Source organism: Oenanthe melanoleuca, chromosome 2 (genome assembly GCF_029582105.1).
Source record: "Oenanthe melanoleuca isolate GR-GAL-2019-014 chromosome 2, OMel1.0, whole genome shotgun sequence".
Lineage (NCBI taxonomy): Eukaryota > Metazoa > Chordata > Aves > Passeriformes > Muscicapidae > Oenanthe > Oenanthe melanoleuca.
In genome coordinates this window covers 147977203-147992203 of record NC_079335.1, presented here as the reverse complement: position 1 = coordinate 147992203, position 15001 = coordinate 147977203, and the positions used below count along the sequence as shown (strand labels likewise).

General features: G+C 72.3%; 2 protein-coding genes across 3 annotated transcripts; one reads left to right on the top strand and one right to left on the bottom strand.

The window, feature by feature from the left end:
* Positions 1 to 969: 969 nt before the first annotated feature.
* On the bottom strand, positions 970 to 6646 carry ABCB8 (ATP binding cassette subfamily B member 8). Its single transcript, XM_056483573.1, has 16 exons — positions 6543 to 6646; positions 5740 to 6013; positions 4913 to 5068; positions 4740 to 4834; positions 4569 to 4674; positions 4037 to 4198; positions 3877 to 3962; positions 3701 to 3798; positions 3488 to 3593; positions 3348 to 3381; positions 3063 to 3193; positions 2581 to 2675; positions 2338 to 2471; positions 2107 to 2254; positions 1172 to 1422; positions 970 to 1095 (listed from the first exon to the last, which is right to left on the bottom strand). Exons 1-16 carry the CDS (start codon positions 6617 to 6619, stop codon positions 1015 to 1017), a joined length of 2034 nt encoding a protein of 677 aa, XP_056339548.1. The 5' UTR covers positions 6620 to 6646; the 3' UTR covers positions 970 to 1014.
* Positions 6647 to 7058: 412 nt separating this feature from the next.
* On the top strand, positions 7059 to 14860 carry ATG9B (autophagy related 9B). Of its 2 annotated transcripts, none has more exons than XM_056483567.1 (15): positions 7059 to 7091; positions 8803 to 8932; positions 9081 to 9126; positions 9229 to 9291; positions 9368 to 9526; positions 10346 to 10487; positions 10568 to 11316; positions 11605 to 11758; positions 12209 to 12388; positions 12464 to 12709; positions 12776 to 12945; positions 13519 to 13621; positions 14079 to 14151; positions 14244 to 14350; positions 14620 to 14860. In XM_056483567.1, exons 2-14 carry the CDS (start codon positions 8806 to 8808, stop codon positions 14333 to 14335), a joined length of 2304 nt encoding a protein of 767 aa, XP_056339542.1. In that variant the 5' UTR covers positions 7059 to 7091; positions 8803 to 8805; the 3' UTR covers positions 14336 to 14350; positions 14620 to 14860. The 2 variants fall into 2 exon arrangements, with proteins under 2 accessions (XP_056339542.1, XP_056339543.1); XM_056483568.1 differs by having other exon boundaries at positions 14244 to 14354.
* Positions 14861 to 15001: the final 141 nt, after the last annotated feature.

Here is a 15001-nt window from a genome sequence, read left to right as displayed (position 1 = left end):
CCCGCCTGGGGGTTGACACAAGGGTCCCCTGCCTTGAGGGACAGCACAGGTGACAGTCCATCCCGTGGGGTTATGAAGAGGTAAACCCCATTGCAGGGGTCCCCCATCCCGGGGTCATGCAGAGGGTCCCCACCCCAGAAAGGTGACACAGGGTCCCCCCAGTCCAGGGGTGATAGAGGGGCCCCCACCCTGGAGAGTGGCACAGGCGGGGGGTCACACGGGGGTGTCCCCATCCCAGAGGTCACGCAGGGGTTCCCCCGCTCCGGCAGTGACACGAGCCCCCTGCCCCGGGGGTAACATCGGGGTTCCCCGTCACAGGAATCGCGCAAAGGCTCCCCCATACCGGGGGGAATGCAGGGGTCCCCCGCCCGAGGTCATCCAGGGGCTCACCCCTCCAATTCCGCGGGGAGTGAGGCAGCGTTCCCCCACTCGGGGGTGACAGGGGTGCCACACTCCACGGGTGACACACGGGACATCCCGCCCCGGGGGGTCACACACGGGACATCCCGCCCCGGGGGTCACACACGGGACATCCCGCCCCGGGGGTGACACAGGGACCGCTCACCCCAACAGGGCCGCACAGCGGTCCCGCACTCGGGGGCTCACACACGCAGGGGTGACACGGGGGACACCGGGGACATCCCGCCCCGGGGGTCACACATGGGACACCCTGCCTCGAGGGGTGACACGGGGGACACCCGGCCCCGGAGCTGACACACAGACCGCTCACCCCAACTGGGCCGCACAGCGGTCCCGCACTGGGGGGCTCACACACGCAGGGGTGACACGGGGGACACCCCGCCCGCGGGCAGCGCGGCCAGCGGAGGGGCGGGGCCAGCCAGCTGGCCACGCCCACATATCTACGTCACTCACCCCGCCCCGCCTAGCGCCCCGCCCCCCTGTGCACGGGCGCCCCCCAGCGGCCCGGAGGACCCTTCGCAACGTCCCACCACACGGCGCAGCCCCCGGTCCGCCTTGCAGCCCTGGTTTATTGGGGAGCAGCGCGGGCGCCCCTCAGGACCCCTCCTTGGTCTGCTGTCGGATGAGATCGGCGTAGAGCCCCCCCCGCCGCACCAGCTCCTCGTGGGTCCCCTCCTGTGGAGACAGCGGGGCGATGTCACCTCCCTGCCGGTGCCGGTGCCCGCCCGTGCCCGCCCGGCCCCGGTCTCACCTCGGCCACGCGGCCCTGGGCCAGCACGGCGATGCGGTGCGCGCCGCGGATGGTGCTGAGGCGGTGCGCGATGAGCAGCACGGTGCGGCCGGTGGCCGCCCGGTCCAGCGCCTCCTGCACCGCCCGCTCCGCCTGCGCGTCCAGCGCGCTCGTGGCCTCGTCCAGGATGAGCACGGCCGGGTCCTTGAGCAGCGCCCGGGCGATGGCGATGCGCTGCTTCTGCCCTCCGGACAGCGCCGCGCCGCGCTCGCCTGCGGGACACCGCGGGGACACGGCGGGGATGGCGGGGCTGCACCATCCCAGGGGAGGGGGCCACCCATCCCACAGCAGGGAACCCCCAGAACGGCTATGCCACACAGACTGGGGACCCCCAGAACGGCTGTGCCACACCAGCCTGGGGACCACCCAACCCACAGCCGGGGGACCCCCAGAATGGCCCTGCCACACCAGCCTGTGGACCCCCAGAACGGCTGTGCCACACCAGTCTGGGACACCCCCCAGCCAAGGACCTTCCCCACGCGAACCCCACCCGTCCTGCTCAGAGCCCAGCGCGGCCCCAGCTCCCTCTGGCACAGCTGGCAGCAGCAGTGGCCAGCAGCACTGGCCGGCAGCAGTGGCCAGCAGCAGTGGCCAGCAGCAGTGGCCAGCAGCAGTGGCCTGCAGCCGTAGCCAGCAGCACTGGCCAGCAGCAGTGGCCAGCAGCAGTGGCCTGCAGCCGTGGTCAGCAGCAGTGGTCAGCAGCAGTGGCCAGCAGCAGTGGCCGGCAGCCATAGCCAGCAGCAGTGGCCAGAAGCAGTGGCCGGCAGCAGTGGCCGGCAGCAGTGGCCGGAAGCAGTGGCCAGCAGCAGTGGCCAGCAGCAGCACTGGCCGGCAGCCGTGTCCCTCAGGCCGGGACCAGCCCAGTGACCCCTGGCCCTGACCCGCCCCGGCCGTACCCACGACGGTGCCGTAGCCCTCGGGGAAGCTGCGGATGAAGCCGTCGGCGTTGGCGAGCCGGGCGGCCTCGAACACCTCGTCATCGGAGGCCTCGGGCTTCCCAAAGCGGATGTTCTCCATGATGGTTGTGCCGAACAGCACCGGCTCCTGCGGCACAGCTCCAGCCTCAGCACCAGGACCGCGTCCCTCCCCCTGCCCAGGGCAGCCAGGGGTCCCGCTGCTGTCCCCACCTGGCTGATGAAGCCGATGACCTGCCCCCGCAGCCAGGACGGGTCCAGCCCGGCGATGTCCTGCCCGTCCAGGGTGATGGTTCCTGCTGTGGGCTCGTAGAACCGCTCCAGCAGCGCTGCCACCGTTGACTTCCCTGGGGAACCGACCCTGAGCCCCCTGCTCCAGCAGCACTGGGGGCTCCCAGTCCCTGGCAAACACTGGGCAGAGAACCGGGGGCAGGAGAGGGTGGGGGGCACTGGTACCTCCTCCAGAGGGACCTACGATGGCCACGGTCTGGCAGGGGGGCAGCGTGAGGCTGAAGTCCTGCAGGACAGGGTAGCCCGGCCGGGTGGGATAACTGCAGGGAGAGGAGCAGGGCTGCAGGGGCTGTGGGGGCTGCGGGGGCTGTGGGGTCTGCAGGGGCTGCAGGGGCTGTGGGGACTGCGGGGGCTGCAGGGGCTGCAGGGGCTGTGGGGTCTGCAGGGGCTGCAGGGCTGTGGGGACTGCGGGGGCTGCAGGGGCTGTGGGGGCTGCAGGGGCTGCAGGGGCTGTGGGGGCTGCAGGGGCTGCAGGGCTGTGGGGGCTGCAGGGGCTGCAGGGGCTGTGGGGGCTGCAGGGGCTGTGGGGGCTGCAGGGGTGTGAGGGCTCTGGGGGCTGCAGGACTGTGGGCACACACTGCCAATCCCCCCGTCCGTGGGGTGTCTCAGGGAGCCATGGGGGGCCAGGCAGGGCCGGTGGGACTCACCTGAAGGAGACGTGGTTGAAGCAGATGCGCCCACGCAGGGAGTGGGCAGGGATGGAGGCTCCCCCCTCCAGGGGCACCTCCAGCCTCAGCAGCTCGAAGACGCGGGCGCCAGCGCTCAGACCCCGCACCACCTTGGGGGACAGCAGGGGCACCTCATGGCCCCCAGACCCCACCTGGGGCACTCAGACCCCACACCACCCGCAGGGAGGGCGGCAAACACACCCCTGGAGCCCCAAACCCAAATCCTGAGCCTCAGGGGGTGCCAGGACTCCTCATCCCACGTACCTGGCCCATCAGGATGGAGATGTTGGCCAAGGACCTGCGATGCACAAGGGCAGAGACTGAGCTCAGGGCTGTGCCCAGGCAGGCTGCAGGGCACAGGGGGTGCCAGGGATGCTGGGGGTACCGTTGGGCCCTGCCCTGACCTTTGCACCGTCTGCGAGGCCACCAGGAAGGACATGAGGTCACCAGGTGAGAGCTGGTCTCCAGCCATCAGGGAGCCACCGACAAAGATGGTTCCCAGCACGATGCCTGTGGGGTGGGGGCAGAGCTGGGATTGGAGGGGACACGGAGAAGGTTCTGCCCAAGGGTGCCCCATCCCACAGCCCCCCAGGTCCCACCTGGTGACCCCCACTGACCGTTGAGCGCCAGGTTGGAGAGCCCCTGGAAGGCGGCGATGCCCAGTCCCAGCTGCTCGCTCAGACGCCCGGCATGGTCCAGCTCGGCACAGAACAGCCTGGGGCAGGCATGGGCTGGGGTCCCCTGCCTCAGCCCCGCCGCCCCAAGCCCGACCCCTGCCCTGCCCTGCCCCTACCGTGCCTGCTGCTCCTCCATGGCGAAGGCGCGCACCGTCCGCACGTTGCCCAGCGCCTCGTCGGCCACCACGGTGGCCTTGGCCACCTGCAGGGAGGGGTGACATTGGGGACACTCCTCACTGCGGCTCGGGGGGGCAGGACAGGGGGTCCCAGGGGTACCTGCTCCTGTGCCTGGCGGGACAGGCCGCGCAGGAAGGCGCCGATGACGGCGCCGGCGCCCACCAGGGCTGGCAGCGCCACGAGCAGGAGCGCGGTGAGCCTGGGCGAGAGCAGGTACAGCGAGACGAAGCAGCCCGCGGTCTGGGTGCCGCTGCGCAGGCCCTGCGAGGGAGGGGCCAGCTGGGGCAGGGCACGGGGACACCAGGGCTGCCCGGGAGATTCACCTGGAGATGGCCGGGCTCACCTGGGACATGGCCAGGCTCACCTGGGACATGGCCGGGCTCACCTGGAGATGGCCAGGCTCACCTGGGAGATGCCAGGCTCACCTGGGACATGGCCAGGTTCACCTGGGACATGGCCAGGCTCACCTGGGACATGGCCAGGCTTACCTGGGACATGGCCAGGCTCACCTGGAGATGGCCAGGCTCACCTGGGAGATGGCCGGGCTCACCTGGGAGATGGCCAGGCTCACCTGGGAGATGGCCAGGCTCACCTGGAGATGCCGGGCTCACCTGGGAGATGCCAGGCTCACCTGGGAGATGGCCAGCTTGAAGGAAGACTTGAACTCCTGGATGTCGGCCGTCAGCCGTGCCACCAGCTGTCCCGTGCGCGTGGCATCGAAGAAAGCCACCTCCTGCCTGCCGAGGAGCGGTGGGTGGGGGTCCCTGCGCCCCCCCTCCCGGCCCCCATCCCGCCGGGTTACCTGAGCAGGGTGCTGAAGAGCGCCTTGCGCATGTTGCCGGCCACCCGCTCGCCCACGCGGGCCAGCAGCGCGATGTAGCCGAAGGTCAGCAGGCCCTGTGGGACTGGGGGGGTCAGGAGGCCCGGGGGGCACCCCCGGGACCCCCACCCGCCGTTTCGGGGGTCGGCACTCACCTGCAGGCAGTAGGCGGCGAGCAGGCGCAGGGCGGGGCGCCGCACCTCCCGCAGGTAGGTGGGAACGTGGCCGCGGGCACACCGGGCCACCACGTTCACCAGCTGGCCCAGCAGCACCGGGATCTGCACGTTGAGCAGGGCTGCACCCAGCGCCAGCTGCGGGGAGAGACAGGGACAGCGGTGTCACAGCCCCGAGACAGGGACAGCGCTGTCACAGCACAGGGACAGCACCGGGACAGGGACAGCGCTGTCACTGCCCCGGGACAGGGACAGCGCTGTCACTGCACTGGGACAGCACCGAGACAGGGACAGCGGTGTCACAGCCCCGAGACAGGGACAGCGCTGTCACAGCACAGGGACAGCACCGGGACAGGGACAGCGCTGTCACTGCCCCGGGACAGCACCGAGACAGGGACAGCGGTGTCACAGCACTGAGACAGGGACAGCGGTGTCACAGCCCCGGGACAGCACCACGAGACAGGGACAGCAGTGTCACAGCACAGGGACAGCACTGAGACAGGGACAGCGGCGTCACTGCACTGGGACACGGGGTGCCACTGCACCGGGACAGTGGGTGTCACAGCACCGGGACAGTGGCTGCCACACCGTGGCATGGTCACGCCCCTGCACAGGGACCGTGGCCATCAGACTGTGGCACAAGGACAGTGACAGGCAGCGACAGGCCCTGGGATGGCAGGTGTCATAGCATGTCAATGGGACAGTGGCCATCACGCTGTGGCACTGGGACAGTGTGTCACACAGCATAGGTGTGACACAGGGACAGTGGGGACAAGGGTGCCCGTGGCCACCCACCCGCCCCTGCTCACCACAACAGCGGCCGAGAGCGCCAGGAGCTGCGGGCGCAGGAAGGTCCAGAAGAGGGGCCAGTCGAAGGGGGGCTCCGGGGGGGGCTCTGGAGGCTCGGGAGCAGCGGTGGGGACAGCGGGGACAGCGGCCTCCTGGCAGCGTGCCGCCGTGCGCAGCAGCCCCAGCAGCACGCAGCCCGCGGCCGAGCCGGCCAGCAGCAGGCGGCGGGGGGCCGGGGGCGCGGGGGGCAGCCGGGGGGGCCCCGCCAGCACCAGGCGCCCCCCACACCTGAAACTGGGCAGAGAGGAGAGTGAAGGGTGCCCCAGCCGGGGGAGCCCCACGGATCACCCCAGGGACCTCCAAGTCCCATCTGGCCCCACCACGAATTGTGTTCCTGCCTCCGACGGACCCAGTTCCCTCCAGGATCCCCCGGAATCCCGGGGTCCTGGTACCCCACCCAGAGTTGGGGTGCCCGCAGCACCCAGGGGGCTCTGGGAACCTCCCGGACACCCCAGGACTGCAGAGTCCGGGCTCCCCACACCGCACCCCAGCCCGGGGCTCCCCAGCCCGTCCCGGGGTTCCCCCGCCCGCTGCTCCGGGAAGCCCCCGCACCCCCCAACCTCCCGGGAGCCCCGGGGTGCCCCGCAGGGATCCAGCGTCTGGGAGCCCCCGCGAGTTCCCGGGACCCCCGACCACCCCAAAGCCCCACTCGCACCCCGGGACCCCCGCGACCTCCGAGTCCGGGCTCCTCCCAGTCAGAGCCGGGGTCCCCGCGCTCCGAGGAGCCCCAGAGCCCGGGATCGTCCCCGCACTGCCCCGGTACCTGCGCCCCGGGACGGACGGCGGCCGGAGCCGGGCCCAGGCGCCCGCCGCCCGCAGCAAGAGCACCGGCAGCGGCATGGCGGCACCGGAGGGAGGGCAGGGGCGGCACCGGGCGGGAGCGGGCGGGACCGGGGCTGGCAGGGGCGGGACCGGGGCGGGACCGGGGCGGGACCGGGGCGGGACCGGGGCGGGACCGGGGCTGGCAGGGGCGGCACCGGGCGGAGGGGAGGGCCGGGGTGGTACCGGGGCTGGCAGGGGCGGCACCGGGCGGGCGGAGCCCCAGCACCGCGGCCCGGGCCCTGCGCCGGCCCCGACCCACACCGGCCCCGCTCCGGCGCCTCGGGCCCTTCCCTGACACGCTCCCGGCACAGCCGCTCCTCCCGGGGCCGACCCCGGACCCCCCCGACCCGCAGCGGAGCTCGGACCGCACAGCGGAACCCCCGAGCCCGGTGCTGCCATGGCCGGCGGCGGGACCCGGGGCGAGCGTGGGGCCCCGTGAGCGGCGGGGACAGCGGGGACAGCGGGGACAGCGGGGACAGCGAGCCGCCAGGTGAGCAGCGACCGGGAGCGGGTCACAGCCCCGCTGTCCCCGTGCGGGTCACGCCGCTGCGTTCCGGGGTCCCGCAGCCCGGGACCCCCTGACGGGCAGCGCGGGATGGGGGGCGGATTGTCCCCTGCACCGTGGGGTGCCCGTGTCCCCACGCGGGGTCTCCGGACACTCGCGGGGGTCACTGGGGAGCCCCGTCCGTGTCCTTACGGCGCAGCCATGTGTCACCGCTGGGGCTCGTGTCACCACGGGGCTGTCACCCCGCCGTGTCCCCGCGGGCAGGTGTCCGTGTCCCCGTGCGGAGTCGCGGGGTGCCGGTGACACAGGTGACACTGCAGAAGCACACGTGTGTCCTCGCAGGGTCACCAGGGCCGGAGTTCCGCCGGTGCCGCGTTCCCGGGCTGTGTCCCTGGTGTCCCCGGCCCCGGGGGTGTCCCGGCTGCCCGGCCCCGGCCCGGGGACCCCCACGGCCCCCCCACCGTTTACGCTCTCGGGCTATTTTCGGGCTCCGCGGGTATTTTTGGCTTCCCGATGCGGAGCTGCTTGGGGACGGGCCGTGCCGGTGTCACCCGCCGGGACACCCGATCCCGGGGGACCGGCCGCTGTCCCCAAGGGGGTGTTGCACAAGAGGGGGTCGGGTCCCTCTCGCTGCGCCAGCCCCGCGCCGTGAGTCAGCCCCGGGCAGGTGGGGCCGGACGGTGTCACCTGCGGTCACCGGCCTGGCCGGACACCGGCTGTGGCCACCGCGGGGGACGCTGGTGTCGCGCGGGGCTGCGGGGCTGTGGTAAGGGCACCGTGGGGGGGTGGACGGGGGGTCCCGTCCTGATCCAGGGGTGGGGGTCCCATCCTTCCCCAGGGGCTGATGGTCTCATCCAAGGGCTTGGGGTCACTTCCAAGAGTTTTGGGTCCCGTCCTCCCCTGTGGGGGGTTGTCCCCCTGCCCCAAGGTCCGGGGTCCTGCCCTGCCCCAGAGGAGTGGGGGGGTCCGGTCCTTCCCCGGGCCGGGGGTCCCCAAGGCATTGAGAGACCACCGGGGCTCAGGGCTGCTCCTGAGCTGGCCCCGCTCTGGACGGCTCCCCCGGCTGCGGGGGTGTGTCTGTGGGGAGGGGGGGGTCTGTGGGGAGGGGGGTTCTGTGGGGTGTCTGGGCACAGGAGCCGTGGGGAGGGGGTCTGTGGGGAGGGGGCGTCTGTGGGGTGTCTGGGCACAGGAGCCGTGGGGAGGGGATCTGTGGGGGGCTGTGGGCACAGGGGCCGTGGGGAGGGGGTCTGTGGGGAGGGGATTCTGTGGGGTGTCTGGGCACAGGGGCCGTGGGGAGGGGGGGTCTGTGGGGGGCTGTGGGCACAGGGGCCGTGGGGAGAGGCGTCCCCCACTCGGCCTGGGCAGCGCGGCGTGGCCCGGGGCACAGCTGGGGGAGGTGTTGGGGTCCCCCACACCGTGCAGGGGTTCCCCCCGGGGAGCCCCGGGGAGCCCCGCAGGGTCACGGCAGGCTCTGGCACCGGCCTGGCCGGTGGGACAGGACGAGCCGGTGTCACCCGCGGTGTCACCTGCCCGCGGCCGGGGCCAGCTCAGGCCACCCGAATTCGGGGCACGCGGGCGGCGCTGCGGCTCCCCCGCGGCATTTCCTGTGCCCCAAACCTGCCCCGGCCCCTCCGCCCCACACCTGCCCCACAGCGGCGGCCCCACGGCGGTCGCAGGAGATCACGCTGCCCCGCAGGTGATGGAGCAGGGAGAGGAGCACCGGGAGCACCGGGGGTACCGGCGGCTGGAGGAGTGCGAGGAGGACTCGCCCCCCGGCGAGGAGGAGGAGGAGCAGCTGCTGCTGCACGTCACTGAGGGACCGGCAGGTACTGGGGTCCCGTCTGGGGCGGGATCCAGGGTTCCGGGGGCTGTTTGGGGACCCCGGATGGTGTTTCTGGGTCCTGGTGGGGCGCGGGGGTGCCAAGGGAGGGCGGTACCACGTTCCCACCTGAGCCCCCCGTGTTTTTTCCCCAGACTCGTGGCACCACGTTAAGGACCTGGACAGTTTCTTCACCAAGATATCCTGGCACAGCCCCCGGTGGCACTGCAGGGGATATGGGGTGACTCTGGGGGGACATGGGGGGTCCATCACCGCTTCACAGTCTCCTTAACCCCCCCACATCTACCAGTTCCACCAGAGGAATGGCTTTGCCTGCGTCCTGCTCTCGGACGTCCTCGAGCTGGTGTAAGTGACCCCGCATTGTCCCCGTGGGTGCCACGCGGCTGTGACACCGGGTCCCGCTGACCCCCCGCGCCCCCAGGCAGTTCCTGTTCGTCGTCACCTTCAGCACGTTCCTGCTGTGCTGTGTGGACTACGATGTCCTGTTCGCCACTCGCCCCCTGAACCACAGCCACGTCCCTGAGCGCGCCAAGGTGACGCTGCCCGATGCCGTGCTTCCCGCGCCGCAGTGCGCCCGCAGGTGGGCGGGGACGCGGGGACACGGGGGACTGGGAGTGCTGGCAGTGCTGGGGGCTCTGGGGGCACTGGGGATGCTGGGGGCACTGGGGGCACTGGGGACACTGGGGGTGCTGGGGGCACTGGGGGCACTGGGGATGCTGGGAGTGCTGCGGACACTGGGGGTGCTGGGGGCACTGGGGGCACTGGGGGCACTGGGGCTGCTGGGGACACTGGGGACACTGGGGGTGCTGGGAGTGCTGGGGATGCTGGGGGCACTGGGGGCACTGGGGACTCTGGGGGCACTGGGGATGCTGGGGGCACTGGGGACATGGGGGCACTGGGGACACTGGGGACGCTGGAGGCACTGGGGAGCTGTGCAGGGCTCTCGCTGCTCTGGGTGACACACGTGTCCCCAGAGGGTCAGTGGCAGTGCGTGGTCACTGCTCCTGCTGCTGCCTGCATGGCCACGCCGAGGTCCCAGTGCCACTCTGTGGGCTCTGTGGGGCTCAGGGTGCCACTGGTGCTGTGGGTGATGTGTGTCCCCAGCCGTCTCTGAGACAGCAGATGGCCATGAGGCAGCTGGTGGCACTGGTGACACCTGTGTTTCTGCAGGCTCCAGGGCAGTGGGTGGCTGCTGTGAAGGGCTTGTTGGCACTGCTGACACTTGTGTCCCCACAGGCTGCCTATCAGCAGCTGGCTTCTGGTTCTGCTGGCACTGGTGTGGCTGTGGGGGGTCCCAGTGCCACTGGGGACAGCCGTGTCTCCTCGGCAGGCTCTGTGGGGGTGGCGGGCCGGTGGCCACGGGGGGTTGGCGGCGCTGGTGACAGCCGTGTCCCCGCAGGCTGCGTGGCAGCGGGTGGCTGCTGTTCCTGCTGGTGCTGGCGGGCGCGGTGTGGCTGTGCCGCCTGGTCACGGCGCTCCGGCGCCTCGTGGGCTACTGGGAGATCCGGAGCTTCTACATCCGGGCGCTCGGCATCCCCGCGGTGAGGGGCTGGGGCCGGGCAGGGCCGGGGACGCGCCCGAGCCGTGCCGCAGCGCTGAGCTGTGCCTGTCCCCCGCCCAGGAGGAGCTGTGCAACCACAGCTGGCAGTCGGTGCAGGCCCGGCTGCTGGCGCTGCAGCGGCGCCAGCCCCTGTGCGTGCCGCGCCGCGAGCTGACCGAGCTCGACATCCACCACCGCATCCTGCGCTTCCGCAACTACACCGTGGCCATGGTCAACAAGTCGCTGCTGCCCGTGCGCTTCCGCCTGCCGCTGCTCGGCCCCGTGGTGTTCCTGACGCGGGGGCTGCAGTTCAACCTGGAGCTGCTGCTGTTCCGCGGCCCGGCCGCGCTCTTCCAGAACACCTGGAGCCTGCGGCCGCAGGTGAAGCGGGCGGGCGCGCGGCGGGCGCTGGCGCGGGGGCTGGCGCGGGCGGCCGTGCTGCTGGGGGTGGCCAACCTGGCGCTGTGCCCCTGCGTGCTGGGCTGGCGCCTGCTGCTGGCCTTCTTCAGCTACGCCGAGGGGCTGAAGCGGGCGCCGGGCAGCCTGGGCGCTCGCCGCTGGTCGCTCTACGCGCGCCACTACCTGCGCCACTTCAACGAGCTGGGCCACGAGCTGCGGGCGCGGCTGGGCCGCGGCCACGCGCCGGCCACCCGGTACATGGACTCGTTCAGCAGCCCGCTGCTGGCCGTGCTGGCTCGCCACGTCGGCTTCTTCGCCGGCTCCGTGCTGGCCGTGCTCATCGTGCTCACCGTGTACGACGAGGACGTGCTGACGGTGCAGCACATCCTGACCGCCATCACGCTGCTGGGGCTCGTGGTCACCGTGGCCAGGTGGGTGCCGGGGTCACCGTGCCCAGGTGGGCGCTGGGTTGGTGGTCACCGTGCCCAGGTGGGCGCTGAGGTCACCGTGCCCAGGTGGGTGCTTGATTGGTGGTCACGGCGGCCAGGTGGGTGCTGGGGTCACTGTGGCCAGGTGGGCGCTGGGTTGGGGGTCTCCGTGCCCAGGTGGGTGGGCCAGGCTGTGTGCTGTGCCGTGCCGTGCCGTGCCGTGCCGTGCCGTGCCGTGCTGGGCCGGGTGGGCAGCGGGGCTGAGGTGGGACCCCGCCGGCGCCGCTGCAGGTCCTTCATCCCGGACGAGCACGCGGTGTGGTGCCCCGAGCAGCTGCTGCAGCGCGTCCTGGCACACGTGCATTACCTGCCCGAGCACTGGCAGGGCCGCGCCGGCCGCGCCGAGACACGAGCAGAGATGGCGCAGCTCTTCCAGTACAAGGCGGTGGGTGCAGCCCCCCAGACCCTCCTCCCCGGGACCCCCTCCCCTGGCACCATCCTCTCCCCAAACCCAGGAGCCCACAGACTGGGAGCTCCCCGTCCTGGGACGTCCCAGCCCTGGGACTCCCCACATCAGGATCCCCAGGCTGGACCCTCAGCACTGGGACCCCCTGCACCAGGAACCCACTGCCCTGGGACTCCCTGTCCCAATCCCTGCCCTGGGACCCCCACCCCAGGACCCCACGGACTGGGAGCTTCCTGTGCCAGGATCCCATACCCTGGGACCCCCCACACTCCTGCACCAGCCTCCTGCTTTGGAATCCCCCCATGAGATCCCCGCACCCCGGGGCAGCGCTGCCCCTCCCAGGATTTACTGCCCTGGACATCCCACCCAGGACTTCCGAATCTGGGACCCCCGCCCGGGGCACCCCCAGATCCCGCTGCCCCCCCGCAGGTTTTCATCCTGGAGGAGCTGCTGAGCCCCCTCGTGACCCCCCTGATCCTCATCTTCGCCTTTCCCCCCCGCGCCCTCGACATCGTGGATTTCTTCCGCAACTTCACGGTGGAGGTGGCGGGGGTGGGCGACATCTGCTCCTTCGCGCAGCTGGACGTGCGGCACCACGGCAACCCGCAGGTGGGCGCGGGGGGCGCGGGCGGCGCCGGGGGCTGTGTGTGCCCTGCGCGGGGTGCCACGTCCCTGTCCCCGCAGTGGCTGTCGGAGGGACACACGGAGGCGCCCCCGGAGCGCCAGGCGGAGCACGGCAAGACGGAGCTGTCGCTGATGCGCTTCGCGCTGAGCAATCCCCGCTGGCGGCCGCCGCCGCCCGCCCGCCGCTTCCTCGGCCACCTCCAGGCGCAGGTGACCCGCGACGCGGCCACCGCGCCCCCCCCGCGGCACCTGCTGGCCGAGGGGCCGCTGCCCGCGTCCCTTCTGTCCGAGGACTCGGCCCTGGCGGTGAGTGGGGGCGCTTTGGGGCGCTGCGGGATGGTTTGGGTCTGCCCCTGACCAGTGTCCCCGCAGCCCGAGGGGCTGGTGGCCAGCGTGCTGGCGGCCAGCGGGCTGGTGGCCCGGGACTCGCGCTTTGGGCAGCCCTGCAGCACGGCCAGCGCCACCGCCAGCCTGCTGGCATCGCTGCGGAACCCGCTGGGGACCCCCGACAGCCCCGGCGAGCGGCCGGGCCCCGAGGACAGGTGGGGACAGGGGCCGTGAGGGGGAGGCGTGCGGGGGACACGGGGGGCGTGCGGTGGCGGACATGGCTGGGACGGGTGAGGAGTGGCACTGAGGGGGATGTGGGGAGCAGTGTGTGGTGGGGAGGGGAGGGGGGCGCACGGAGGGTTATCGTGGCAGGGAGGGGGTCGCACGGAGGGAGGGGTGTTGTGGCGGGGGTGTCACAGCCGGAGGAGTGTTGTGGCGGGGTGTCACAGCCGGAGGAGTGTTGTGGCGGGGGTGTCACAGCCGGAGGAGTGTTGTGGCGGGGTGTCACAGCCGGAGGAGTGTTGTGGCGGGGTGTCACAGCCGGAGGAGTGTTGTGGCGGGGGTGTCACAGCCGGAGGAGTGTTGTGGCGGGGTGTCACAGCCGGAGGGGTGTTGTGGCGGGGGTGTCACAGCCGGAGGGGTGTTGTGGCGGGGTGTCACAGCCGGAGGAGTGTTGTGGCGGGGTGTCACAGCCGGAGGGGTGCTGTGGCGGGGTGTCACAGCCGGAGGGGTGCTGTGGCGGGGTGTCACCCGTGCCCCCCGTGCCGCCCCTCTGTCCGTGCCCCCAGGCCGGCGCTGAGTGAGTCGCGGCTGCGCAGCCTGAGCCGCTCGGCGCTGCTGGCCGAGGTGGCCTCGGCCGAGATGAGCCTTCACGCCATCTACCTGCACCAGGTGTGTCACCTGCGGCTCCCGGGAACCCCTGCCCACAGCACCCCGGGGCGCGGGTCCCTTGGTGTCCCCAGAGTGTCCCTGTCTGGGTGCTCTGCCTCACCCCGGGAGTCCTGCCTGGCCCTGTCCCCTGTCCCCTGTCCCCAGCGCCATTCCAGGCTGTCCCCACCCTCCCTGCCCCACCGGGTGACACCCACCCCCCGTTCTTGGCCGCTGCCAGCTGGGGATGAGGCACCACTGTTGTCACCCATGTGCCACCCTTCTGCCACCCTTGGGGCCGGGCTGAGGGACCCCTGCCCTGCCCCTGGGGGGCTCCGAGTGCCGGTGCGGGGGGCTGTGCTGTGCTGGGGGCTCCCGCAGCAGTGTGGGGGCTCCGGGGTGATCGGGGCACTGATCTGGGCTCTCGGCTGTTCCTGGCCCCTGCCCCCCGTGTCCCCCCTGTCCCCCCTGTCCCCCCCAGCTCCACCAGCAGCAGCAGCAGGGCCCCGGCCCCCAGCCCGCGGGGGCGCCCAGACACCCCTTCGTGACCACAGGTGAGCACCGGCCCGGGGGCTGGGGGCACTGCTGAGAGCCCCCCGCACGGCGGGGGCGGTTCTGGGGGTCCTGACTCCCCTGTGCCCCCCAGGCTCGGCTGCCCGCGCCTCGCAGCTGCGGGAGATGCCGCTGGGCGGGTGGGCCGAGGAGGAAGAGGAGGAGGAAGAGGAGACGATGACGTAGCCGGACCCGGCTCCGGTGGGTGGGGACACGGGGGAGCGGGGACCCCCGGGGTTGGGACATGGAGACCCCCGGGGTTGGGACATGGAGACCCCCGGGGTTGGGACGTGGAGACCCCCGGGCTGAGGGTACAGGGACCCCCGGCACAGGACACGGACACTGCCGGGCTGGGCACAGAGACCCCCGGGGCTGGGGGGCAGTGGGCTCTGGCTGCCACGTGTGCCGGGGTGCCCGGTGTTGGGGTGCTCAGTGTTGGGGTCCCCGCTGACACCCCGTTCCCTCCGCAGGGTCCTGGTTGTGCCGAGACCCCCCGGAGGTGCCGGGGGAGCCGCCAGGGGCACAGTGGGGGGCTCGCCGTGCCCACGATGCTGCCAGGGGGGCCCCGTCCGTGGGAGCCCCCCTGCTCGGGGTGTCCCTGGTGCCCCCACCGCGGGGGTGCTGCCGGGCCCCCCCAGGTGCTGTTTTTGGGGGAGCACAGGCCGGTGCCCCCCGTGGTGCCCCGAGCACCAGCTGAAATAAAGGTTTACAGAGGGGCTGTGCCCACTGGCTGCGCCGGGGTGAGCCGGGGGTCCTGGGGGGCGGCCGTGGCAGATTGGGGTGACACTGGGGCCTGTGGTGACACTCGCACTCACCTGCAGCCACACAGGTGGGAGCCACAGGACCCCTCCC

Coding starts and splice junctions, on each gene's coding strand:
- ABCB8 (XM_056483573.1), bottom strand. CDS start 6,619: ATGCCGCTGCCGGTGCTCTTGCTGCGGGCGGCGGGCGCCTGGGCCCGG. Junction 3,799..3,876: donor ATGGAGGAGCAGCAGGCACG/GTAGGGGCAGGG, acceptor TGCCTGCCCCAG/GCTGTTCTGTGCCGAGCTGG. Junction 2,676..3,062: donor TTCAACCACGTCTCCTTCAG/GTGAGTCCCACC, acceptor CTCTCCCTGCAG/TTATCCCACCCGGCCGGGCT.
- ATG9B (XM_056483567.1), top strand. CDS start 8,806: ATGGAGCAGGGAGAGGAGCACCGGGAGCACCGGGGGTACCGGCGGCTG. Junction 11,317..11,604: donor CTCGTGGTCACCGTGGCCAG/GTGGGTGCCGGG, acceptor GCGCCGCTGCAG/GTCCTTCATCCCGGACGAGC. Junction 13,622..14,078: donor ACGCCATCTACCTGCACCAG/GTGTGTCACCTG, acceptor TGTCCCCCCCAG/CTCCACCAGCAGCAGCAGCA.